At 49.3% G+C, this 26555-nt stretch overlaps 1 protein-coding gene and 1 long non-coding RNA gene across 8 annotated transcripts in view; one reads left to right on the top strand and one right to left on the bottom strand.

The window, feature by feature from the left end:
• The first annotated feature begins 99 nt into the window (after window positions 1-99).
• On the top strand, window positions 100-23193 carry LOC308596998. Of its 3 annotated transcripts, none has more exons than XR_014012775.1 (2): window positions 100-2090; window positions 21469-23193. It is a non-coding gene; the product is annotated as an uncharacterized lncRNA (long non-coding RNA). The 3 variants fall into 3 exon arrangements; XR_014012776.1 differs by lacking the exon at window positions 100-2090 and adding an exon at window positions 3512-7562; XR_014012777.1 differs by lacking the exon at window positions 100-2090 and adding an exon at window positions 19915-20217.
• A 255-nt stretch (window positions 23194-23448) lies between these two features.
• ARB2A (ARB2 cotranscriptional regulator A) overlaps window positions 23449-26555 on the bottom strand; it is a 221918-nt gene continuing 218811 nt past the window's right edge. For 4 of the 5 annotated variants that reach the window (XM_081212420.1, XM_081212423.1, XM_081212419.1 and 1 more), the window contains one exon: window positions 23449-24260. In XM_081212420.1, coding sequence (XP_081068546.1) covers window positions 24118-24260 — 143 coding nt within the window. In that variant the 3' untranslated portion in view covers window positions 23449-24117. The remainder of the gene's footprint in view (window positions 24261-26555) is intronic. The other variant, XM_081212421.1, reaches the window with a different exon arrangement.

Below are 26555 nucleotides of genomic sequence, written 5' to 3'. Positions count from 1 at the left end.
ACGTCTCTCTCTCTCTCTCTCTCTCTCTCTCTCTCTCTCTCTCTCTCTCTCTCTCTCTCTCCTTTCTTTCTTTCTCTTCCTCCCCCCCCCCCCCTCTGTGTCAGAGCAAAAAAAGACCGAAGCTCGGTAGCTATGGAGGAGTGAACAATTACAACATGGTAATTTGTGATTCGGTCTCGCCGGTGGAGCCCAAAGAGCCACCCTGTCTGGAACAGTCATAACCAGTTAGAGGAAAACCCTTGGGATTCCAGCCGACGCGAGCCGTTTGGTGGAGTGGCACTCAGACTGCTTCCACGCAAACCTTTCCTATGTCACCCCAGGGGGAGAGGAACGAGGAATAAAGCCTGAGTAGCATTGTATGTGCGCATGTTGTGTATGTTTAAGGATTGTGTTCTTGAGTACATAAAGATCCAGGGATGGGTGTGTAGCTGGTGGACGTGAGTGCAAAAAACCAAGCAAGTGCCCTGGGAGTGAGAGCGAAACAACCGGAGAGAGAGAGAGAGAGAGAGAGAGAGAGAGAGAGAGAGAGAGAGAGAGAGAGAGAGATGACGTGACTATGCGAGAGATCTGCAGCCTTCAGCCCCTCTGCAATGGCTGATTAGCATTCCTCGCCTGCCCCTGGACCTGAGCTGACAACTAACAGAGATATCCAGCTCACCACTAGGCCTCCTCTCCTTTTGTCTTCAGCTGTCTAGGAGAGAAACAGGCTTCTCCGCGGGCCCCGCACACACTAAACGGCCCCCTGATCCTGGGGCTGCCGAGGATCCCACCCAGTCCAGTCAAATCGCCTCAGCATCAGACCCGCCCCCGCTCCTTCGCCTCCCCGCTTGCGCCAGCTTCCCCCGCCTCTGCCCAGCCTGCGCCTGCTTTCCAGATCTGCGCCAAAGGCTGGGAAAGTTAACTTGCTGCGACTTTCCTGACGCGTATGCGGCCCGAGAGGACGTCTCCGCATCGCACACCGGCCTTTCTCCCCCTCTGTCTCTCTTTTTGAAGCTTTTAATGTGATCGTATTCCAAGAGAGGAAAGAGGAGGATCTTATTCTTTCGCTGCAAGATAAAACCTTATTGTTAAGAAGGTTGCGGTGGGCTGGGGGCTGGGGGGGGGGGCGCAACAGCAGCTCATGTCACTGGTGTTTCTTTTGGCCTTTGTCGCTGTGCCATTGAGACACGTTTATATCCCCCCCCCATCTCGAAACGGTTTATAAAGAGCTAAGAAAGGGGAGCGGCTGAGAGGAGGACGGTGGCCTAGGGTGGAGAGGGGAGAGGGGGCTTTAATCCGAAGGCCAGAAAGACCTTTCAGGTCAAACTTCCCCGTTTGGTTTGGTCTTAGATCCATTTTAGGAACTTTCTAGGATTAAACACTCACATAAAAGCGGGGTGGGAGGGGTAGGGGGCGGGAGGTTAGAGACAAAGATCCCTGCATCGACCAACACAGACCCTCACAAAACTAGTCAGTTTCTCCTCGCAGCAAAAGCTTACAAATTAGCTCATGTTGACAGATGTTTGTCACTTAGTAACTTCTCTCCCAGTCCCCCCCCCGCACTATTTCCCCTCTTCTCTCGCTCTCTCGCCCCCCCCCCCCCGCAATCCCTTCTTTGGGGGCTCGCTTTGTTGTTTTTAAAATATGCAGGCCTCTCAGGAATGCCAGTCACGAGTCCAAACTTTGTGTCCAGCCTCCCTCGCGAAATGACCCTTTTATAGGGATCCCGATATGTCTCAATCTGCACTTCGCTCCGAGGCCGGGCTCCCTGCTCCCAAGCGCGGCAGCAGCAGAAGCGCGCGGCTCCCTCAGCAGGGAGGCCAGCAGACGCGTCCCCAGGAAGACGCTCTCCAGGGGATGGGATGGGACTGCAGCCCTCCTTCTTGCAGAAGGTGCCAAAGGACAGCGGAGCCTGGGAAAAAGAAGGGAGGGGGCAGGGAGAGAGAGGGCAAATGAAGGAGAGAGAAAGTTTTATTTCTCTTCTGATCGCTATGATTGGCCTATGACTACCCGAGCAATCCTTTGCAGCCCAGGCTGAGTGGCCTGGGGAGGCAGTGCTCGGGGAAAGGAAGAGAAGAAGGAACAGCCGAAGGAAAGACTCCGCTTTCAAAGTAAGTGGTTAATGGGATACTGATCAGGGGTGGCTGGGGCGGGTGGGGGGGGGTGGTCCTGGCTGTGAGCGATTTGAGAGCCAGCTAGGGCCGCACACCCTCAGCTCAGGGGGATGCTTTGCAAGACGGAGGAGGGCCAAGTGGGGAAGGAGGCGGGTCTGACACCAGCGACCCTTCTGACAGAAATATGGGGCCAAAGGAAGGCGCTGAGGGCTAGAGATGCGGTGACAAGTCAGATGAGAACCCTCCTGTGCGCAAGAGAGAGGGAGAGAGAGATGCAGGTCATCTGCTACAGGTCTCTGCGTGGGTCAGGTTCACCCGGAAGGGTTTGTTTAATACATTTTCTCTCTCCCCCCCCCCATCCCCACCACCTGTTTTCCCTCCTTTTTGCCGCGTGCTCTTAAATCGAGCCAAGCATTGCAGTGGGGGGGGGGTTAATAGATATCCCAGCTTAAACAAGGATGGAGGAAACGGAGAGATAAGCGCAAAGGGCTAATTTCCGATTATTATTATTATTATTGAGTTGTTACTCTTGCTGCTGCTGCTGTCCCAAGCAAAACTTCCCAACTGTAGAGCCCAGCAGGCAAGAAGCTTCTCTCTCCGCCTCCCCCGCGCCCTCCCCCGCGCTCCCGGTTCCTCTCCTGCGCGATGGGGAGTGACGTCACCCGGGCCCCGACCTATCCGCTCCGCGACCAGGGGAAGGGGGTGGAGCACTTCCCTGCTCGCTCCTGCGCTTGGGACCACCTCCCAGCAGCAGGAGGCGAAGCGGCGCTTGGCGCGCGTGGAGAGGGTCCTCGGGCTGCTCCGGGGCGACTTGCTTGCTTGGCGGGTCCCGAGATCACCAGCCACAGACCATCGTCCAAGTTTAGCTATAGGCCGGGGAGCCAAAGGGAGGGGGGAGCCTGCAGGCCCCGTGCGCTTCTAGGAAGCTGCGGATGGCTCCGTTCGCTGCCGTCTCCACCGCTTCTCTTGAGCACCAGATGGCTTGCCATTGTGTTGCCCCAGCCGGCGAGATCCTGCATTTAAAAAGGGAAAAAAAGAGGGGAGCGGGGAGGAAAAGGACAGAGAGAGAAAGAGAGAGAGAAAGAGAAATAGAAAGAGAGTCCCGTTCTTATTTTTGTAACAATCACACCAGACTTTTGACTACCATTTTGACAGACGACCATGGTCCCCCCCCAGTTTTGAACCATAAAGAGACATATATATTTAAAACCATCCCTGGCCACAGTTTCTTAAGGGAGGCACCGTGGCCCTTTCTCATAGCTCCTTCCACATGGGGTGTGGGGATATGTCGGACAAGGAATCTGGATGCGTCCCCGGGGATCTAAGGGTGCAGTCCTAACCTTTCCAAGCCGCAGGGAACTTGGACCGATGGGAATTAACTTCAGTAGGAGGCGAACTGGCTGGCTAGAGAGCCCCCGCCTCCCCTCCCCTCCCGGCCCGCCCCTCCTCCGCGGACTCCAATGGCATTTATTTCTCACTCAGGATTATCGCCTAATAGTCAGAAGCACAGACGTGCGCATAAAAAAAAATCCAGGCATGTTTATTCATTCTATTTGATCAATCTCTGGGTGTCTGTTTATTAAACTTCCACCGATTTTACGTTTGGTGTTTCCTGATGGCAAACATTGTCGAATGATAAATATTGCATACAGTTAATTGTGATGCCAGGGAAAGCTCGGCTCCGGGTTTGTGTGGCGGTGCCGTCGCTGTCTCAAGCCCTCCCATGTCTTCTGCTCCCCGTGTAACTCAGGGCAAACAAGAACCTTTCTCAAACATATTAGTTAATGGGGCGAAAAGAGGAGCGGGGGAGGGAGCGAGAAAACGATGGGAACCCTCAGACTTGATCCCTCAGCTTGGAAGGGAAGGGAGGCTGCCTGGAGAGAATGGGAATGTGAAAACAGCTAAAAAGAGGGGTGCTCTGAAGTAAAGCATTTCTTGTCCAGGAATCTCTTCCATTGGTTTTTTGGGGGGAGGTATCCCTCCCCCTAAAACAGGGGGGAGTGTCCTAGAACACTGTTTTCTCTGTGTCTGTGGGGAGCTGGCAATCATATTTGGCACCTCCTCTTATTTTATTATTATTTTTTACTTATTTCACTGAAAATACACGCCTGTTTGGCCAGGCCCCCAGAAAGGCTCTTTCTATCTTGAAAAATATCCACAGGCCGTTTCTTTTTCCGGCGCGGCTGCAGGTGTGTTCTCTTTCTGCATCCATCCCCAAGTCCCCAAAACCCTTTCCCCCTCCTCCCATTTGTATTGCAACTCTTTCCCTAATTTAATTTTGTTGTTGTTACGGAAAAAAAGGAAAAGAAACCCAGATGTGTGGGGTTTTTTTATGGCTCGAGTCTCGGCTTGTGCTGCGAAGGCTCTAATGCGCCCGGGCTACTAGTCACTGAGCAAAGCGCAGGGCGCCGTTGGCTCCTTTCCAACAGAGTTGGTCATAAAACAAGATGTGGGGAGAAGGGAGGGTGGAATTAACATCTGCTTTTCTAAACTCAAATATGTCAAGGAGCTTTTTTATTATGATGATCATGAATGCTTTCCTCATTTGAAGAAGAAATATGTAGAGATAAACTGACATCCACATGTATAGAGTATTTATAATGGTGTTAGGATTTAAAGGTAGCTATTCATTGCATAAGCCATTTAGAACTGACGTTTTAAAAGCTACTTAACCTCAGACATCCTTGAATCTTAGCGAAGGATTCCAAACGATATTATTTAAAGAGGAATTTGCTGTAATTTAATTGCATATCAAGGCGGAACGAGGCGCGAGCTTTGCACCTTCTGCGCTGTTTAATAGCGTTTTAACTGGCGTTTTATTCACCCACATTCTCGGCTGCCCTCGCCTTTCCTTGGGAAGGGGCCGCTAGAAAGCGGGTCCCAAGTTAGTGGTCTGTGTGTGTGTGCGTGTGCGTGTGCGTGTGCGCGCGCGTGTTTGTTCACCATTTGCAACGGGCAGTCATCTTTGCGCCTGGAGCTTCGCCCTCTTAGGGGACACAGTTAGTACCTCGGTTCATTAGTGCCTATTTATTATTGCTGCAAAGAGAAAATAACATGTCGGATTCTGTGGGTGAATCGACCGTTTGCCCCCACCCTCAGATCGTTCCTCTCACCTTTCCCCCCCAAACCTGCCCACAATTCGGTAATGCCGGCATTTATTCAATCTGCTATCCACTCGAATTTCCGGGAGCCCAGGGCGCCTGACATCCCAGTCCGATGCCCTTTTATTTACATTTCTCACAAATCCCTGAGTTAAGTCAGAGGTGTCTCTGAGTGGGGTGGGAAATCAGCTGGCAGGGAACTACTGCGGCTTAATCTGGGCGAGGATCGAGCAGGGGGGGGCTGACCTTCTCTCAATAGTACCTCGGAGGGCAGAGAGAGAGAGAAACAGGCCCCTGGCTTATTGGCGGCGGCGGTGTAAGGCATGCACCCTCAACCCGGTTATGTATTTCTCTCCATCCGCTTTGAAAGAACGTGTGCATTTGGATCGGAGATGGCTGGGATGAGGAGGCAGCTGGTGTCGCGCATCATGCCAGAGCAGTACCGCGGGTGCCCCTTGCAAAATGGCTCTCCCTTGAATACAGGCCGCCTGTGCACGGTTCCTTGGGATTAAGCCTCATGAAATTTGAGGCAGGCGGGCGGGCTTGCTTGTGAGTAAAGGAGGGCAGCAGTAGAGATCTCGCCTTGAACCATTTCTCCGTTTGCCTGGTGGAGTGGCTACTCCAACTCTAAAAATACCCCCAGCACACGCGCGCGCACACGTATGGCAGCAGCTAGTTCGTAGTCTTTGCTGGCTGCTATGAAGCTGGTTGAGCGCCCCTGAGGCATCTGTAGCCCGAGCCTCCTCGAAGAGGAATCCAGGCCTTTGGACTTGAAGAGGGCTTAATTCCCTCTGGTCCACCACTGTGGCATAACTGGGTAGATTAAAAAGGGGGGGGGAGAAAAGATCCATCCTAATTCGAATCCATAGAACGTCGGTTCGATTTGAAAACGTCTCCATGCAGTTTTCTAATCCACAACTAGGTATACTGGGGCATTCCAGCCTTTCTTTAGGATGCCAGATTGAATTAAGAAAAACCATCCCACTCCCCAAAAGACTAATTCATCACCAAACCTAGACCCTCCATTTCTCTAGGGCATGGCTCCAGTGGGGGGTGGGGGTGCCCAGGGGGCCGCACGGCTCTCCAGGAGCCCCGGGGTCTATCCCGTCGGAGACCAGGGGACGTAGCCCGGCTTATGATCTTCCACTGAAGGCAGCGGCGACGGCCTGAGCCTAGCTGGACGGGGATCTTGTGCCCTGAAGGGAGGGGGGCATGGGGGGAGCAGGGAGCAGGGAGTGGGGAGGAAGGCTGTCGATCTGTGAGGGCAGAGGAGAGAGATTAAAGAAATGGCCCTTAGTTCTCTGAGTGACACGGCCCCATTCAAAGGGCAAGCAGGAAGAAATGCTGCTAATGTGAATAGAGGGATGCTCAAGAGCCTTGCCCCCTTTTCTTCTCTGGCTCCACTTCGGGTCGGATCCTGGGTGCATTCTTAGAGCCGTGTATACGCTATCTGGGCACACGCACGCGCGTATGGGAAAAAGGTCTTATCGATTCGAGATCGATATTGATTCGAAATCGATTTAGACCGATGTAGCTGATTGACCCTACTACCCTCTTTCTGGCTCGGTAAGAGATTCTTCCAAATAAACGCTTTGGGTTTCTTTCGCCGGTCTGGACAACAAGTGGGAAAGGCGGGTGGAGCGGCTCTCGGAGCCCGGGGGGGGGGGGTCTGGCCTGAAAGGTAGTGCATTTATGGGAGACTCTCTACAAAGAATTGCTCCGACTGATGAGGATAGCAACCCCCACCCTTCCTTACACCTTCACTTTCGCCTTGCAAAGGGACAGTCCTCAGTTGACATCTCCAAAGTGATTATTAGACGCCTCTGTGATAAATCAGGTTGGGGGGGGGAGTAGGGGAGTCGGAATAAGGCCAGGCTACACACACACACACACACACACACACACACACACACACACACACACACACACAGTGTCTGGCTAACGCTGTATGACTGCCCGATAGCCCTTTTCAATTTTTCCACCAACACCCCTGAAATAGCACATTGCCTCAGCAACCTCTCTTGTTTGCCTCTCTCTGTGTGTGCTCAAAAAAATTCTTTAAAATTCCTGTCCACGGATTTCCCTCTCCTGCCTCTCTTTCTCATCCCCTCTAGCTTCATCCCCACCCCACCCCAAAGAGCCTCGGAGCCCTTCTTCCCTGATAAGTTGTAAGAACTTTGCTTTCAAGAGTGTGAAATGAAGAACACAGACAGTATATCAGTGAAAAGAATAAAGTGGCCTTTTAATGAGAACTAAAGACAACAAAAACGTAGATGAAGTGTACCGTAAAGACTGTTTCAAAGTGCAGCTCAATCCCCTGAGAGCAACCATCCCATAGGCTGGGTAATTGGGACTTTACTGCGCAGAGGTAAGTCAGAGTGGTAGGATTATTTTTTATTTTGCTTTGTTTGTTTTGTTGTATTATATTTTTGCTTCTCAGTAATGGATCTGTTGCAAAAGAGTTTGTGCAAAGAGCATCAGGCCTTCTAGCAGATGAAGGGAGCTTTGTGTTTCTTAAAACAAATCACTCGAACATTCTAATTTGTGAAAATTAGTATTTTCCTGCTCTTCCGCCCTGCTCCCTTTTCCCAAAGCCCGGGACCTGCGAGGTGCGCCTATATTTCTTCAAGTCAGCCTTCTTTCTTTCTTTCTTTCTTTCTTTCTTTCTTTCTTTCTTTCTTTCTTTCTTTCTTTCTTTCTTTCTTTCCCCCCGTAATTTCCCCGCTTTCCACAGGCTTCTCTCCACCCATCCCTTCCTCAACAAACCAGGTAACAAGAGCAATAAATCCAAGCAGGGGGGAAATAAGACAGATTTCCTCATCGATGTGTAATAAAGTTAAAGGACATTGTTTTGTCAGACAAGCGCTAAGCAGAAAATAAATCTTAGGGTCTGGGGAAACAAAACGGAATGATGTTGGCGTGTGTGTAAATTTACTTTTAAACGCAATAAATCAATGTTCATTTAAACAGCTGGGGAACCCAACCACGGAGCAGGTTTCATGGGTAAGAAAATCTGGACGAGAACAGGCGATAGAGATGAAACCACCCAAAGAGAGCAGCCTTCTCCCTGCCCTACACACCCCCGCTCCCCCAATATAGTTCTCCTTCTTTCCAGTGAACTTCAAGAGCTGGACAGAGCCCGAAGGAGACAGAGCTGATTTCAGTGGCCACCATTCTGCCCCGTATTTCCCACGGATCTCACAGAACGGAAAGCTCAGACCTAGGGAAAAAAAGAAATTAGAGGAGGAAGGGGGAAGACCCCCCTCTTTTTCCTTCAGGGAGTTAGGCAAGCAAACACTAGAGCTGGTGGATCGGACCCTTGTGGTTGTTACGACGGACACGTTCTGAGACCCCTGTTAGTTTCAAGCCATGTTAATCTCAAGGATCTGAATGGCCGGGAGAGGTGGGTGGGGAGGTTTTTTTGGGAAGGATGCAAGGTTAGCTGAGATGTTGAATATTGGGCTTCTAAAAGGGGAATGTCGAAAGATGCTTGGCCAGTTGAAAGGCGAGTGGGCGCCAGAAGCCTGTTCTGAAGGGTGGGCGCATCTGGAGACAATCTTTCACAGCCCAGACACTTCACAACAACAGCACAAGAGCGACGGGTGACATTTGGGCTTCTGATACTCCGCAGGAACATTCCTCGAGCAGGTGGCAATAAAGAGCTGTGAAGGCAAAGGTGCGCCTTATTTGTCTTAGTCGCCTCTTCCTAACCCGCGACGATTTCCACGAAGCCTCGATAATGACTCTCCCTTTATTAGAGAGCCTTCCGCGCGCTTGCAGAGTGGCAACAATTTCTCTTCCTCACAGTCATTTGGTGTCTTTGTTTAATTTTGCAGAACTAATGTAAACATGGCTTGCAAATACCCAGAGGTGGATTATTTGGTTTATTCTCTCTGCTCCCCCCCCCCCACACACCCTTTCCTCTCCCTCCACCATCCTTTTTTTTTTAAAAAAAAGAAAGCCACAGAAGATTAATCGAACAGCAAAGATTACGAGAATGGAATATGCCCTGCCTTTGTTTTGTAGTCCTTCGAAAGGAAGGGCGTTGCTTCCCTTGAGCGACGTGGCCACCGCCTGGCATCTTAAGTTTGTGAAAATATATTACATCTATTTCACGGAGCGTTTAAACGCCTGCATTTCACCGGACCAGCAAAGCAAGCAAACAGCCACCAACCACCTTGGCTATACTGGGGTGTAGTGGAGATGCAAGGATAGAACAGTCAGGGGACCTGGTGACTTTTGTCCTTTCTGTGCTGCTCAATTGACTTCTCTCACTCTTTCCCCATCCCTAAAAACGAGAGCTGGAGATAACGAGCAGAGAAAAAGTTATTAAGCGCCTGGCAGGTGCGTGTACTGTACCTCGGTTGTATACATCCCAGGGACCAGATAGTGCTAGTAATATCTGACCTTGATTAAGGGAAACCTGCCTGTCCTAATACTCAGAAGCGAAGCGCAAACGACACGGAGCCGAGTTGCTCTTTCAGAAGCAGGGAGGGAAAGGGCAGAGCCCTGCGAAACACTGAACGGAGTGCGGATTGTCTGCTGGGGGGGAGGGGGGAGCTCTGCTCAGGTGAAACTGACGAGGCAGTGTAAGTTTCCTGCTCAGTCTCTCTCTCTCTCTCTCTCTCTCTCTCTCTCTCTCTCTCTCTCTCTCTCTCTCTCCCCCCCCCCCCTCTTTTTCTATGACTGCCCGAAGGGCCTCGCCGATTCCTCGCCTTTGATTCTCCGTTTGTTTGCTAGATGGCGCTGTGTCTCTCAATACATTCCGATTCAGAGCTAAAACGGCCCCTTTTCGTATATCCTCCCCCAGATAAATCAGATTACCTACCCCCGCTTCGTTCTGCGAGGAACGCACTTTAGTTCCAGCAAAAAAAAAAAGTGCTATTAAATAATGTTAAGAATCATACAGAATCATCATATAAATATCCCGATTGAAATAAAAGGCAGCCTGCAAGCAAAACCTGAACTATGGCGTCTTTACTCTCTGCCAATTCATGTTGTAATCATGTTGTAATCTACTTAATGATTTCCCTCCTTTTTGGTGGCTGGACCAAAATGTAGCTAATTTGTATTTGGGGAAACCTAATAAAAAAAAGCAACACACAACCCGGAGATTTGATACATGTTTTCATTAGTTGCAGGCAATGTAAATACGCACATGAGATCTAGCTTCACCAGAAATAGAAACTGGTCGTATTAAGTTAGCCTCCTTGTCACTCTTTCATGAATAGATCAAAACAATTATGAGCGATTTAAAGTGAAAATGCCACAAAATCAAATGTACGTTCTCTTTTTATCTTTTTTTTAAAGGTTTGTAAAGCCTGGGGGTCTGTTTCTGTATCTCCTACAGTCTAAATTTATTCTGCAAAATTACCTTCCGTGTTCTAAATTTATTCATTTCATTAAAGTAAGAAAACTGTTTAGAAATTTAAAAGCCTCGGTTGTTTCTATTGATTATATGATTAGGGATTCATTATATGGAAACACCTCTCCTTAGAAAAAGTAATCTGAAAGTTTTGTATTGACAGGTACATGTATTAGAGTATAAAGTACTTTTAATTTATTATTAATTCCAGATTTCAAATACTATTATTGTGATCATCGTTACGTTTATAGAAACAGGAAGAGCGTATTCTTAAGTGTTAAAACAGCGATGCATATTAAAGACGTTCCTTTTTCAGAAGTCATTTTGTTGCATTCTCTTTTCTGGCTCAGTTTCTCAGAAATGCAGGTCTTTAACAACAATCACTACCACAGGGGAAGAAAAATAGGCTGGTTTGGTGCGACTCGCAACATTCGATAAATTACATGGTTGTTATTTCATTTTCTCCCCTTTAGTTAGAGCCTTTGTAAAATCTCAAAGTGTTAGGCTGTAACTAGGAGGCGCTGAAAACCTAAGGCGGAAAATTTACAACTTGATCAACTTCAAACCACACACAGAGAGAAACACACAGACACACACACACGGCGCTACAGTTGCGAACATATGTTCCGGATTAAGTTAAGCAAACGGGTCTCGTTTTCCAAGGTAGAAAGCTGAGAATGAAATCTTAAATGCTGCAGAGCTTGGCTCTTGTTACGGCTTCACTTGCACCAACATGAACGAATCCCTCTACCTTTCTGGGACATTCCGGTTTTAGGTGCAGCGCCGGCAGAACCTCGCTCTGATTCTCTCCCTCCCTCCCCTAAAGCAATTCAAAGCGCACAGGTATCTCTTTCAGCAGTTGATCTCTAAAGAGCAGTGCTTTAAAGCAGGCAAGGCTCTTTCCCGTCTTTTGTGGGCCAGGCAGAACTGCCCATGGAGAAAGAAGCTGAGTTGCCTTGCCTAGTCTTAGGATATGTGCCTCCTCCTCTGAACGCTCTGGGGTCGTCAGCTTAAGCATCGTGCGGGTATGAAGGGAAGTAGAGAGTAGCAGAAAGAAACCTCTTTCAGAGAGCCGGTCCTGATGAGCAGGGAGCCACAATTATAATCGTTAATAAGGTGGGCCGGAGTGTAGCTTCTACTCAATAAGTGTATAGAGTTCATCTGCACATCTGAGGTTCATTTCCATTGAACAGAATAAAGTTTGTCTTGTAGGGGCTGAAAGTCGAACCCATTATTACAAGGATGCTAGCGAATAAATGTGTGATATATGTATTTGTGCGTGTGTGCTCACACACAGAGAAACTCACACTCACATACTGTGGCACGTTAAAATTAAAAAAAAAATACTTTGGCTTGAGCACAGATAGATAAACAGGAAAATGACACGCATATATCCACAATCATTCAGTGGGAGAGAGGCGACAGAAGCAAGACAGAGCTCAGAAGCAGCATCTGGTGGCAGCCCCATGTTTTCAAAACTTCCCTAAATGTAACTACTCTTGAAAATGTTCTTTGTCAAACTCCGCTATCCCAGTGGACTGTAATGAGGATCCTGCAACTTTATCCCAGGATATTATACCCAAGGAGCTGACTATTTCCCCCCCAAAAAATACCCAGTAGGCACTTAGGACATTAATGGGTGTCTATTGATTTCCAGAAAACTCTATTGAGGAACCCTTTCATATATCTAAGATATACACGAAACACTTTCATTTCACTAGATAGCCCAGGTAGTTTTGACGTTGACAAATGGCCAAAAGACAAGAAAAGTAATTTCAAACGACTTTGAAGGGTTACAAGAGGTAAGAAGGGGGGGGAGGAGAGAGAGTGTAATATTTTTCAACGCATGTCACGAATAAGAAAAAAGAAAATAATCACAAGGTAAGCCATAGCTGGGGAAAATAATTGAGGAGCAAATAATTGAAAATGCTTTCATGTTGGACACCCAATCTCTAGTCCCTTTTCTCTTTCCCCTTTCTAAGATTCCATATTTTTAAGATTACTAACACGGGCATGCACTCGCTAAATTGTTCAGGATATGTTCAGGATATGTATGTTCAGAATAATGGAGGTGGGGGAGACACAAAGCAAAATTACCAGAAGAAAGAGGATTTCGTAAGAACTGAGATGAGAAGGTTTAATGCAGGATTGACAAAAGGGATTTTTTGTTAGTCAGTGAGGCTCACGCTCCGGAGAAACCTAATATCCTAATATAGATCAAAGAAAGGAGCAAATATTTAATACCGAAGGTGAGCTACCTCGAAACACAAATCCTCCCCCCTCTTAAATATGCAGACATCTAACTTTCACTCGGCCAATTAGTTGTCAATAAGAATAAGAATAACAATAATACAAAACTGGTTTATAGTAACATTGCTCACTACAACAATGTCTGAATTATGGTCTGGAATCAATTCGACTACTGATCAGAAAACTATCAGTATCCACGCTATAAAATATCCTGGTTAGATAGAAGATACCACGAATTAAAAAAATAAAAATAAAATACCACGGTGATCTTCACTTTCCCCAAATCAGAAGCGTGCAACAGGTTATTCCTCTGAAAGTTTAATTCCTAACCGTTCTGCCTCGGGGTTCCCTGTTACAAAAAACGAAAGCGGCTCCCTCCGCCTACCCAGGGCCGGTTGGCTAGTTGGGGGGAGCGAGTGAACCCTTTCCTTGGACTTTTTGTGGGTGCAAATGAAGATCAAGCAGAGAAAACAGAATTCCCCCTACGAAGCTGCTCTATAGAGAGCAGTGAAAACGGTGGTGCGCGTGTGTGTGAGCCGAACCGACTACAGGTGGGTCGAGAAGAAGGGATTCCATTTATTCCATCGTAACACGGATAAGGGGTCGTGATGACGAAAAAGGGGTTCGAGGTTTCCCTCGTGAACTTGCCGGCAAAGTTGATCCTGAAAACAGAATGATTTGACTCGGACGTTGGAGCGAACCCTTTTAATAAGCGAACTATGTTCTCCACAAGCTAGCAGAGAGAAGGCAGCGGTTCATTTGAGGGGAGGAAAATAACCCTCAAATAACCCTGTTGTGGATATCTAAATATCCGTTTCCATGAATCTGGCTCATGATCCGTAATAGTATTTAATATTAGTAAGAGCACTGGGCTATAACTTTGCTTTCCTAATGCCCCAAAGCCATTCCAGTAAGTTCCTCCCCAATAACTCAAAAGCAGGGAGGTCTGTAACTCCTCGCTGTCGTTGCTCAGCTGGGGCTGGGGGCATTTATATTAAGGGAAACCCAGGAAATCCTTAGCTATCCAACTTGCTCATCCCCCCCCTTTACCCCTTTTTTGTAGTTTTGGACGGATCGGGGAAGCAAATGGGAAGGAATCGGATCTCTCAGCAAAAGAAGGCAGAGCGAGAACATTTTAATGAGCAGAGAGCATCTTGTTGCATTTAAATAGCGAACAAGTAAATAGCTTGACTTTACAAGCTTGCAAGGCTGCAAGTTGTTTGCTAAAATGACAGGGATGTGATCAAAGAGGAAGAAAAAAAGAGACATTATTTCTCTCTCTCTCTCTCTCTCTCTCTCTCTCTTTCTCCTTGCGCATAACTTGAATTAAAGGATGCGGAGACTGAGAGAGGGCTTAAAGTCCCGACGATCACAGCAGGTGGCGGGTCTGGAAGGGGGAAGTTGAAGGGAGGTAAAGTTACGGGGTTGAGACGCGCAGACTGGTCGACCCTTTAGCAAAGCGGGGAGGGTGGAGAGGGAGAAAGGGAGGGCTGCCAGGCTCTTAGGGCTCGGGCTCTAGGGTGCCTCTCCCGAGGCTGCAATTAACCAGCTGCCTGGCAGTCAGTGGGGTTGCATCGAGTAGGCGCGCATCAAAGAAGGGAAGCGGATCTGCTTTGCAACCAACCAGGAGGACCTCAGATCCCCGCCCCCACCAGTATCGCCTCTATAGCCAAGGGAAAGATGAAGATCGCATGGGAAGGGGGAAATGGCATGCACGCATCCCCGCAATGAGAGAGAGAGAGGAGGAGGAGGAGGAGGTCTGGTTCTGGGCAAAGCTGGAAACCAAGGATGGGCAATGCGGGAATCTTGGCGGAAGGAGCTTAGGGAGAGGACAGAGGATGAAAACGAAATCGGGGGCCTGCGGGCAGTGGGATCAGACCAGGGCAGTGGAATCGGACCAGAAGAGCACATGAGGTGGAAAGTCCTGAGTAGGGGGCATAAATGCATGGTTAACTCTCCCCGCTTCAAGGGAGATGAGAGGAAGCGCGGAGCAGGCGGGATTCAGGATACAAAAACGTCGTCTCTGAGAGCGAGGTCTTCCGCAGCCTGCTCCAGGCTTGGGCTGAACGAGGCAAGGAGAGGCTTGTTTGGGGCGAGGGCAGCTCAGAACTAGGAGCTGTCCATGGTGCTACGGAGAGTGGATGGCGCAAACCCAGCTCCGCTCCGCTTTTTCGGGTTCCCTGGCAGAGAGACTGTCACAGCCTCAGTTGCTCTACCAAGGGGTTCCCAATTCGCACCCCCACCCCAGCCTGGTAAAAGTTTGGACACCTTCCCGCGGCTGACATGGTTTCTCTATTTTCTAAATCTTAACAGCCCGACTTGGGAGGCTCAGAAAACAACCCGTATCATAACTTCCCACCCACTTTGGAAGCTGAAGGACTGAGTCGTTATCTTCCAACTTGCTTCCAAGTAGCAGATTAACATGGAGACCTGATCCTGATTCTTTAACACACTGAGTTTTAAGGAAAAGCAAGGGTGAAATGAGAGATTCAGCAGGGCTAAACCGAGGGTTCCAGGGTTCCAGATTTCCTTTAAAGTGGCTTTAAGATGTGCAGATAGAGATGCCCGAATGAACACATGGTCAGCGATCCATGAAGCAGCTATTACGTCTTTCTTTATCCTCTCTTTTCTAGTCTATCTCTCTGTTAGCAGAAAAGCTACTCTGATTTGTGCCAAAGATCAGGAAAGTCGCACAGGAGTTAAATCGACGTTACTAATTAACGGGCTCTCAAGTTTCCCCTAGTTAGAAGAATTAATTAGGATGCAAAAGCAAACTTTTTAAGATAAAGCCCTGCACCTATATTTAGGAAAGTGAATTAACCAACTGGTTAATAACTGAGGGACAAGCCCAAACTTTTTTAAAGAACAAAAAAGTTCGAGGAGAAAGAGGAGGTCCGCGCGCGCACCCAGCCTCCAAACACTTGCACGTGAAGGTATTAGATACGATGTTACCCGCAAGATGCTTCTTAACTTGTCTTAAGTAGGAGTAAATCGCAGGTGGAACTGGGGCGAAATTAAGACTGGTGTGCGCTCCTTCTGGGTCTAGGGAACCCGTTCAGGGAATTCATTAAACGCAGAAGCAAAGAAACATCTCTCATATTTTACTCTTTGTTCAGTCGAGGTGATCCGAAGGGGCAGTAGACATTGCACTGGGTGGGTCGAAGCTCTGCTCTACTGTTCCCCCACAGGGGGAATTCGAAAGCAAAAGTTAGACGATGGGCGTGAGATGGGCTTTTTGGGAGGGGGCAGAAGGGATTATGCGGAAGGAAGAGTGAAAATTCTCCCCCCCCCCACGCCAGCCAAGCAGGGCCTTTCCTTTCAAGCCTCGCGGGTCCAGCCTGGAGTGGCGAGCCGGGAGCTGCTGACCGGTCTCCGGGAAAGTCGTTCTCGTCACCTGACTTCAACAGAGACCCAGGCATGTCGGGGCTGCAGGGAGAGCCTGGGAGGCAGGGGACCCTCTCATGGAGAGGCTAGCAAAACCTCGGCCGTCGGGGCGAGCGACCTGCTCCCTTTCCCCCAGGAAGCCGGGCCAGAGGCAGAGGGAACATGAGGCAGGCTGGCCCTGAGCTCTCCAGAGCCGTCCCCTTTCGCGCCGTGAATATTCGCCTGTTGGCTTCTCCCTCTCCAGTTCCCTGCTCTTCTTTTGAAGTTTCCCTCTTGTGAGGAGGAATGTCAGATGTTACTCCTCCAGCTGAGAGAGCCTGCATTCGCCGGGGAGGTGAAGAGGCGAGGGCTTTTCTCTCCTTCTTCCCCCAGATTATTCTCATTTGATGCTCTGAAGGGGAAGAAGGCGATCACCGGCCTTTTCATCCCGGGCGCGGCCAGCTCTCGTGGCGACTCCGGCCAAACCACCGCGGCTCCTTCCTGGGCCCAGAGGCTGCCTTGGCGGCGGGACAGGCACAACTCCTGTCGGCTCCAAATATCCAGCCTGCTCTCTTGCTCGAGGTTCGGGCTTAATCGTCCTCAGCCAAAGCTTAGTAAAGATCATGGGAAATGTCCTACTTTCTCATCCCTTCGCCTCATTTTAGTTTTAAGTCACTTGCAGAAGAAGGACTCCGAATTCAGTTCCCCCTATGAAGGGGGACCAGCAGATCCCCAGGATGGATTTCCTGCTCCAAGCTCAACTCCCACCCCCAGCCCCGCGACACACACTTTCCACATTTTACCCCACAGGAATTTCCCGCCTGTTCTGCAGCCTCCTGAGTCAAGTGGGTGTTTTTTCTCTCGCCTGTCCTTCTGGCTTGTGATCACTCCTAAATCCATTCTTCGCTCCAACCATGCACGTTGATCACATTCCAAAATGATGGGGCCTCCCACGGATTTGGGTGCATTCAAGGACCAGAACAAATCCCGTTGCGAGGCTGGGGGTGATTAAGGTCGTCTTTACGTTTATTTAATTTTAAATATGATAGATCGATAGATTAGATGGCTTATACCCTCCCATCCCATCACTGATAAATGGAAGGAAAGCGGGATCCCAGCTTTAAACCCATGAGTTGTATATGGGACGCAAACAACACGAACAATCCTATTTGGGGATCCGAGTGGGTCTGCGGGCCCTTTCTTGCTGCGAATGTGATTTAGGCTGCAATCCGGGACCCACTTTACTGGGAGTAAGCCCCGCTGAACGCTCAACATACACGTATAGGATTGGCCCCTTACAGTATTTGGAGCAGGCAACTGTCAACACGCATAGGCGCTTCTTTTTGGAAATCTACTTTGAAGTGACGCTCGAGGGTCTCTGCCCCCGCCTCGCTCTCCCCAGATCTACGTGTTAATCTCTGGTTTCCCCCTTCAAACAGAATTCAGTTACAAAGAGCTTGGAAAGATTTTGCATCTATTGAAGGGGCACCACGTCTTTAATTTTCTGAGGAGTAAAAACCTCCCCAAGAAACTTCATATAGCTTCTTAGGTTTTTGCTTAGCATACGTGATAAAACATTGATTGTCGTAGTTTGGTGACCCATGAAATTTGGGGGTTAGTTTTCTCTTCAGACCAGAGCATATAATTATGCAAATAAAGAGCTGTCACTGATCTGGTGAAATGCTCACAAACACACGCAATCCGAAACTGGAAAGAAAAGTGGAAAATGTGGGGGATTAGGAGCAATGACAGCGTTTGCAAAGTTTGGGGAAGTTCTTTTTTCACACTTTGGGGGACTTAAGTCAACAATTAGCGTGATCTGTCTATCAGATACACACAGAAATACACTCCGCATCCTTTAACAGGTTACTTTAACTTCATCGGGAATAGAAATTCGAGCGCAGGCACACAGACTGCCGTCGTCTTATATGACAGCTTTCAATTGTACTTGTGAATTGGTTCCTGGGGGGGAGGGGGGAGAATAAGTGCGCTTCCTCTGAGAAAAGAAATATTTAAACGTCCTACTTTAGTTGATTAGGAATCCACGTCAACTTATGTATTAGAATGAAGGTACTAAGCTGCATAAAAGGACCTTGCGGCATGCACAGAAACTCTCTTTGTCATGAACCCAAACAGAGTTTTACTTTAAAAGGACAGATACTAGCCAGGGGCCTGTCGACCTTATTTCTTCATCTGTAAAATGGGAAAATTTTCTCAGGAAGAAACTTCACGGTGTTATTGGGCGGTTAACAAATAATACGTTTGGTTAAAAGGAGACGGGGGTCCTGCAGAAATAAATCCTGGGATTATATACTACAGATAGATATAGAGATATGGAGATATGGATACAGGCCCGCCCAACCAGGAGTTGAAACCCGGTGCAACCTTTGATGGTAAACAGATCCTCTTAGCCGGCAAAACTAGAGCCCCATAGTCAGAATGTGTTCATAACTGTCCGTTCAGCTGCTTTGGTGCAAAACTGGAACATTCTTACAGGTGCTTTGCCTAGTCAAAGTAGAATGGAAAGTAAGAGCTTGTTCCACCTTCCTTTCGCGTTGCCCCTCTTCATTCGCTCCATCCAGAGTTCGGCGTAACTACGAACTGGTCCAGTTGTATCGATTCTCACTCTCTCTCCTTTAAGGCATTACAGATCTTTGGCACTAAACTTGTTCTAAAACTTATAGCGGGGTGTGTGTTGGTGTTTCCTGGGCTCCAGCTACTTCACTGTCCCAAGTGAAAGAGGGACCCACTTTCAGGATCCCGATTCTATCCTGACAGCCTTGGCCCCTGGCTCATTCTTTACCAGGAACAATCCTCTGTCTTAGCCTCCACCCCTCCCCGGACTGCCGGAGCTCTGTTTCAGCCGAGCGGGCTTAGCCCAGATTTATGGTAACTCCTCAAGACATCAGCTTGTGAACAGACCAGCGGTGTGAAACTTGGAGCCACCAATCCAAGGAGGAATCAATTAAACCAACCATTCGGTCATTAATTCCTCCCAAGTGTGTTTTAAAGGAGATCGTTGCTACTGCTACTGCTACTGCTACACAGCTCAGGTGCCGAGCTAAAAGCTACAATGCTTCAAGGGTGTGTGTTTCAGATACTTTGCACCACTGTCCCTCGACGGGGAGGTACACCCCCAGTCACATACGCACGATCACAGTTTAATGCTGCTACAGTCTATAGCTGACTCTCTTACTTTTCCTAGAGTAATGAAGGCCTGGGAGAGGAGGGGATGCCAAGGGTCATTCGGGTGTAGTGGGATCCGTCCATTCTCCAGGGCCCACGAATTATATTCATGGAAAGGAGTTAAGAGACCTCCTTTGCAGTGGAGGGAAAATCTCTAGTCAGCAGCAGCAGTAGCAGCAGCAGCAGAAAGGAGGGACAGGATTCCTCGCATTTCTGGGTCAGAATGTGCACTGACTTGGATGGGGAAGCTTTTAGCTCAGGCCCACCTTGGCAGATATAAAGGACATGCAAGTCCCCCGTCCCCCCGCCAGAAGTAGTCAGGTTCGGTTTGGGAGCTAAGTTTTGATCAGGCTTAACCCAGCAGACACAGAGTGGAGTCCATTGCACCAGGCATCCAGAATCACAGAAGCCACCAAAAAGGTTCCCGGCTCCCCTTTTTTCCATCAGATCCTGGAGCTACACAGCTCTCCCACCCCGTTAGTCCCATCCCAGCGCTTGGGCAGCAAACGCCCACTTGGAGGTCCTGCCCGGTTTGTCCTTTATCAAATATCCTGTAGGTCGATTTGGAGTTTTTTTAATCGATTTGACCCATTAGTAGGTAAGATTCAAATGCACACCAGAGAGCAGCGTGTCCAGAAAGGGCAGACTGCATAGTGGCGCTGGCTGGGAATGAGCAGGGTCCCAGGTGGTCGAAAGAAAGAAATAAGAACTGTGCAGGTCACGTGAAGGCTGCAATCCTATCTCCACTTACCTTCGAGAGAGCCTCATCCAACTCAGTGGGAGTAAGACTGACTTCCTGACATGTCTGGGATGGATGGCTTACAGCGAAATTCTATACAACAGGTCTCCTGTGAACTAGGTACTATTGTTCTCCAGGTAACCCTTCTTAGAACTGGACCCATTGCTAGAAGTCCCGGTCCAGGAGTCCGCACTTCAGAAGGAGCTTCTCCTTCTGTAACCTCAGGAAACTAGGCTAGCTGGGTGGCGGGAGGGCTATTCCTTTGGGGAAGGGTCTTGGCCCTTCCTCTGGTGCCATCCATGTAAAAAGGTCTAGTGATTTCCGCACCCAGGATGCCCCCTTTCCCAGCTTCTCCCACTTTCTAACGCCAGCAAGGTGCAATAAGAGGACAGTTGTGCAAGGAAGGAAAGCCACTCTTCCTTAGTTGGGGCTGACAAGCCTTAAGCGCCTTCCTAGAAAAGACCAGCGATGGCTCCAAGAGGAAAATGAACGAGCCTCATCCCATGCAGGCATCCCTTGAAAGACCCCTTGATTTGAACTGGGGAGAAGCCCATGTATGACCCTAAAAATGCTTCATAATTTGCTGCTGGGGACTTTAGCAGACGCGTGAAAGGTGTGGAGATTTTTATACATGGTAGAATTTATGGCTCGGATGAAATAAACGCTAAACTGGGAAAGCTCAAGCCCCGGAACCTTTGCTGGACGCCACACAACACTTTCGAAGGTTTTCTTTTTCTTTTTTGGCTTTTGCACTCATATACGCTGGTACTGGGGGTGCAGCCCCTCGGAACTTACTGGCGCCTCGTTTTGGGTAAGCGTGAATGGGACTGAGCTGCATCACAGGCGATTTTTTTTTTTTGCCAAAAGCTGGGGATATAATTTGTTTGGATAAAATGGTTCCTAAACATACCCTCCGCAATACCCATTCGCAGGAATTCCCATGCACTGTGGTGTCCGATTCATCCTTTCCTCCCCAGCCCTTTTAACAGTAAACGCGATTTCCCCCGCCTCGCATTTTTGCAAGGCCTTGGATATTCGTAAACACGTTCAGAAGCCACGCAAATTATTCCCAGTCTTAAACGGCCCAGGTGGAGGAAGATCTTTCTTTCGCGGCTCGCTCTGCTGAGGGGCAACCGAGTCAGAGAGATCCTTCCTGGAAGCTGCTGCGCTCCCCTTGCTCCTGGCAAACGGGTTTTGTCCGGCCAGCAGCAAATGAACATCCCTTTGAGTTGTTGCGCCTGGCACAGTTGCTTAACAAGACCAGAGACAAGAAAGTCACACCCGCATTTTAAAAGAGAAACCATTTTTTTTATTGGTTCAGTGTAAACAGAAAGAGACAACCCTTTGAACAGCTCCCTGTGTGCTTTACAGTTGGGTCCAGAAGCAGCGAGAACACAACCCAGGCAACGGCACGAGATACAGAGCAAGGGGCTGGTGGGACCACACCGGAAGGAGTAGAAACCTCAACCGTGACACTTTGGAGAGGAGGAAAAAAACTCATTTGGTGAGATTTGGCACTTTGCAGAGCCCTAGAGGCTTTCACAAAAGACAGGGTAAGGTCTAAGGGTTGCTGTAGGAAAAGCCCACAAGATCACAGCTAAGGAAAGAAAAAGAATGGATAAGAAAAAAGACCAGGTCGACCGTCTACCACCCTGAAGCTGACGTTAAGGTGGGCCCAGGCGGGTGTGTGTGTGAGAGAGAGAGTAGTTCCAGAGAACGGGGAAACAGGAGACCGGGACCATCAGGTGGGGGAGATGGTCACCAGGGAAGCGATCAGGAGACTATTCCTGCCGCAAGCCTGCCCGACTATGGCTCGTTCATTCTCCCTGCACAGAAGAGTAGGTGTGCAACTTGCCAGTCTGAAAGGTCACCCCTTCACAGAGCAGAAGAGGTCAGGCGAGGAAGCGGACGCGCCGAGACAGGCCACCTTCACCTCTGCACTTGGAGCCACTTGACTCTGGCTTTGAATCTGCCCCCAGAGAGATGGCGCTGGCAGGTTTCCGATGGAAGGGAAAGCCCTTCTCTCTCTCTCTCTCTCTCTCTCCACTTTGCACCGACAGGGCCCCTTAACCCGAATTGCACCCTTTGGGATAATCTTAACAGCAGCGCTTTCAAAGACGTGCGCCAACACGTCTGTTCTGAAATCCCAAAAGCTTCCCTTTCAAACGAGCTGGTGGTGGGTATCTAACGAAATCGCCCAGCCACTGAATGCATGCATGAGATGAAATGTGACCCCCTCTTTCGCTCGGGTAACATCTGAGAGGGGAGGCCAGGAAAAGTTCAAACGCTCCTTGGTGCCCCGGCGCGCCTACTCGAGCACCAGCCAGGCGCTGCTGCTCTGGAAGAGGCCGGGTTGCCGTCCGATGGGGATCCCTCTGCGCAAGCCGCGCGCAGGGCAGCAACTCCCGGCAGTTAGCTGAGCCTCGTGGCCTGGCCGAGAACGTGGAGAGGGCGCCCCAGGTCTGGAGTCCGGGTCGGGCAGAGCTTTGGGGTGTGTGAGATGAGGCCCATAGGGACCCCACTCCTTTTATCCACACTGGCCACGAGTTTGGGTCTTAGAAGCCCGTGAATTTGCGGCGTTGGGTGAAAGGCAGACCCTACTGAGTATCATGGTAACTGGAAACACCCGGTGACAACAGATGGACTTTTAGGTCTGCGTGGAATTATAAAGAGTCAGGACTCATTGAAAGCCATGAGGAATTTAAGGAATGTAAAAACGACGTCCTCTTGCTTATAACAAAAGTGATTAGCAACGTCAGTAATACATGCTTCTTTTCTTTCTTTCTTTTTTGCTATTAATATTTCACAGTGTCACCAGACGGTGAAGGTAAATCGAAACTGGCTTCAGGAGTTCAACAGATTGAGTGAGAAAAAAGATCTTTCGGCAGGGAGGGGGGAAGTCGCCCCTCCCGGCAAAGGCGGACCCTGTTTCAGCAAGGAATGGAAAACTCTGCTGCCCCGGCCTCGCACCGGGAGGCCCAGGGCGGAGAGGCGGCGTCCTGGGAGCGTCCAGGATCTTTAAAAAAAGTTCTTCGCTATCTGATTTGTCACAAAATAGAGATTCTGTTAGAATAAAAAATAAACGTTTCAACCAAGTATTAGAAGCAACATTTTAAATACTGGTATTATTTGCTCTATATTACATTTGTCGCTAAAACATCCTTTTAGGGGTTTTTTTAATGACTCAGCAAACTCCCTAGGAACCACATAAGCAAAGAGCGCTCGGTAGTTTTGGCGCATTTGGAAGTAAAATAAAATCCTCTTTCCATGCTCAGATTTGCTGAAGTCGCTCAAGTCTTCCTCATTAATAAACACCAAACAAAGCACCCACTGATTAAATGTATGGTTTCAGTAAAATAGCCATTGCTGGAGTTACACGCGCATCCTAAACACACTGACGCGACACGTAAGTCTCACAAACGTGAAAGGCTTAGGATCGCTACCATTGTGTCAATACAGTTTATTAGGGCCCCTGAATTTAAAAAGCACGGAAATATTTTATTATTATTATTTTAAAAAAACCCGCCCAAAGCGTTTGCGGGAAAGCATTAAAGAGCCTAACGCGTGGGCGGGACCATGGTTAGCGAGAGTTGAAGTCCACCATTAAAATCAAGGAGAACTAAATGTGAGCTCCGACGGCGGGAGGGGCGAGGGAGAGCCGGGCGCTAGGACCCGGGAGGCGCCGCGTCCGCCCGCCATCAGCTCGGTGCCGGGCTCTGTCAGGGCAATTAGAGCTGCACCAGGCTGCGCGGTGCGGTGCTGCTGTCAGCCTTAATCTGCGCACTGATGGGCAGCCCGAAATCCCCGCCGCAGCCCACAGGAAGCACAACCAGTGAACCCATATTGCTTTGACAGTTGCACTCATCTAGAAATAATGCAAAACGCTACTTAGATGTAGACACGGCGACCCTGTGCTCTAGGAAGAAAACAATCTAATGAGGGGCTGGGACTGCCGAGCGCCGCCGCCCAGACGCGCAGGCGGGAAGGCAGGCAGGCGCCGGCTCCCGCCCGCCCGCCCGGTTACAGCTCCTCGTAGCGGATCCGCTGCGAGCGGCGCGTCGGAGCCGCTTTGCCCGAGCTGCTCTTCGCCTCCATGGCGTCGCCGAAGAAGCGGAAGATCGACGCGTAGCTCTTCCACGAGGTCAGCTCGTGCCGCTCCGTGCCTGCAACACACAAGGAAGGAGAAGCACAGCGTCACTGCCTGCGACTCGGGCGGAGGGAAGGGAGGAGGGGGAGGGGGAGGAGGACACTCCGCCCCCCGACGACAGCGAGCCACAGGGGTCAAGTTGGGGAGCGGGACGCAGGCGGCGGCCGGAGCAGCGTCGCCAGGCGCGCAGGCAGCCCCCGCCCTCCCGGATCCCCCCTTCTTGGCGAAAGGGCACCCAGGCTGAAATCCTGCGCACCCTGACCCGGGAGTGCATGCCCCTGGCATCAGGGGGCCTTGCCTGTTCTGCGTAAGTGCGCAGCCAGGCCTGGGGCTGTGAAAGGTTAGGCTCTCCGTCAGAGCACGGGAGAGGGGTTTTCCGAAGCCCGGCAGCCCGCAAGGCCTGCTCTCTCATCCAGGCTGCCCGTGCCAAGGCTGATTGTGGCAACTCACAACTGCGAGAGGAGCATTCTGCACATGCTAGGGGGGCACTGCCTTCCCCTGCTTCACCAGGCCTGCAGCTTGGCACTGAAAAGAGCTTCTGAACTCTTGACTCAAATTAAGCCCCAGGGAAGGGAAAGGAGTTGTTAACCAGCCTTAAGACAGGAAAAGGGCTCTCATTGAGAAGGGGTAGGATTCCGGTTTGGTACTAAGTATCCTGTCTGCTTCGTTTCTCCACCAACCATTTAGATCATTCCCAACGGGGTTAATTATTTTCATTTTCATTTGTTTTAAAGTTCAAGATACTGCCCTTACAACAAACCTACACAGTTATTCACATTTTATAGAGAGGAAATCAGGTCTGAAAGCTAATAGTTCTGAAATAAACTTAAGAGAAAACGTGGGAGACTTAGTGGATACATGCCACACTGGTCTAAATCTAATACCCTAATCTACTAGGGGCAGGTGCAGAGACTCTCCTATACCTGCAACCAGGGACGCGGACTTAGAAAAAATATTGGGGGGGGGGGCCCGGGAAAGCTCATGAATAATAAATAAGCTCATGAATATGCAAATAAAGTGGCTCCGGCCCTAAATAGGGCAAGCCACGCCCCCCAGCCAGCCGATTGGCTGGCTGGGAGGTGTGGCCAGTCGGGATTCCCCTGTTCTCGCGGGATTTCCGGCCGGGGCTCTCCGATTAGGGCGCGCGGCTGGCTGGCTGGCGAAGGAGCAGGTGGGGAGGAGGCGGGGGACGGCGGCGGCGCTCTGCTGGAAGGGCGCCCGCCCGAGATTATTGGGGGGGCTGAGCCCCCCCAAAAATTTTTTTGAGGGGGCTCGAGCCCCCTCAAGCCCCATGGAGTCGGCGCCTATGCCTGCAACAGTTACATAGTAACAGATATTTTGGAAGATGCAGATCCTTGACAAGCTGAACATGCAAAAATCTTGTCTGCAAAGAGTAAGGATGTAGGAGTAATGCCCTTTGGTCGTCTGATCATCCTATTATGTTTATATTCCCAATTTTTGATGGAACAGAACCTTGGGAAGCTGAGCACTTAAGTGGCTTGATTAGCAAGGCGCTCTCAGGCAGCAGTATATGTGACCTTGTTTTAGGAAAGCTGGGGTGCCTTTCAAACAGAAGTAGTACCGTAACTTCTTTTCTCCAGTGTTTCTTGTTCCCAAAAGACAGCTGCTTAATTAGGTACACTTTCCTGTATGACCAGGCATTTCACTCTTCTACAAGCAAGAATCAAGTGAACAGACCGAGAAACAACTTTTTTGTGCTTAAAACACTCATATCCACTTAGATAAAGCCTCTCTTTTAATAAACCAAATGTATTCGGTTATGGTGATGGTCCCCCACAACTGCAAAAACACAGATTAAATCTATTATGATTAATACATACATACATACATACATACATACATACATACATACATATATGCTGTAGCACCATAAATCTGTATTCTGGAAAAGTGAGATGGATCTGGGATCATTGTTCTTGACATATGCTTTTCCTCTCTCACACTGATTGGCTAAGGAGTCCCAAAACCTTTTACTCCCCTGCATGTTTCTTTCATAAACCAAACAGTAACAGCATCTAATAATCCCCCCCAATACCCAGCAACCAGATGCCCTGAAAGAGTTCAGAGCCCTTCCTATATAACACAATTATGCAGAGATGCTGCTGGGAAGCCTCCAGATCCCAGGCTCCTGTATGATACTTTAACATTGTTAATGATAATTCTCCACTCTGTAATAGTAGGTCATTGCTATGGTTACTCTACAATGGTGCAACACTTTGCTTTCCCCTTCAGCTATTCGCGGAGACCTGGTAACCACATTTGTTGCCTAGCAACAGTTTTGTGAGAGTAT

Source organism: Podarcis bocagei (genome assembly GCF_964188305.1).
Source record: "Podarcis bocagei genome assembly, chromosome: 11".
In the NCBI taxonomy this organism is placed as follows: Eukaryota; Metazoa; Chordata; class Lepidosauria; order Squamata; family Lacertidae; genus Podarcis; species Podarcis bocagei.
Note: the sequence above shows the minus strand (reverse complement) of the source record. Positions and strands in the feature narration are given on the sequence as shown.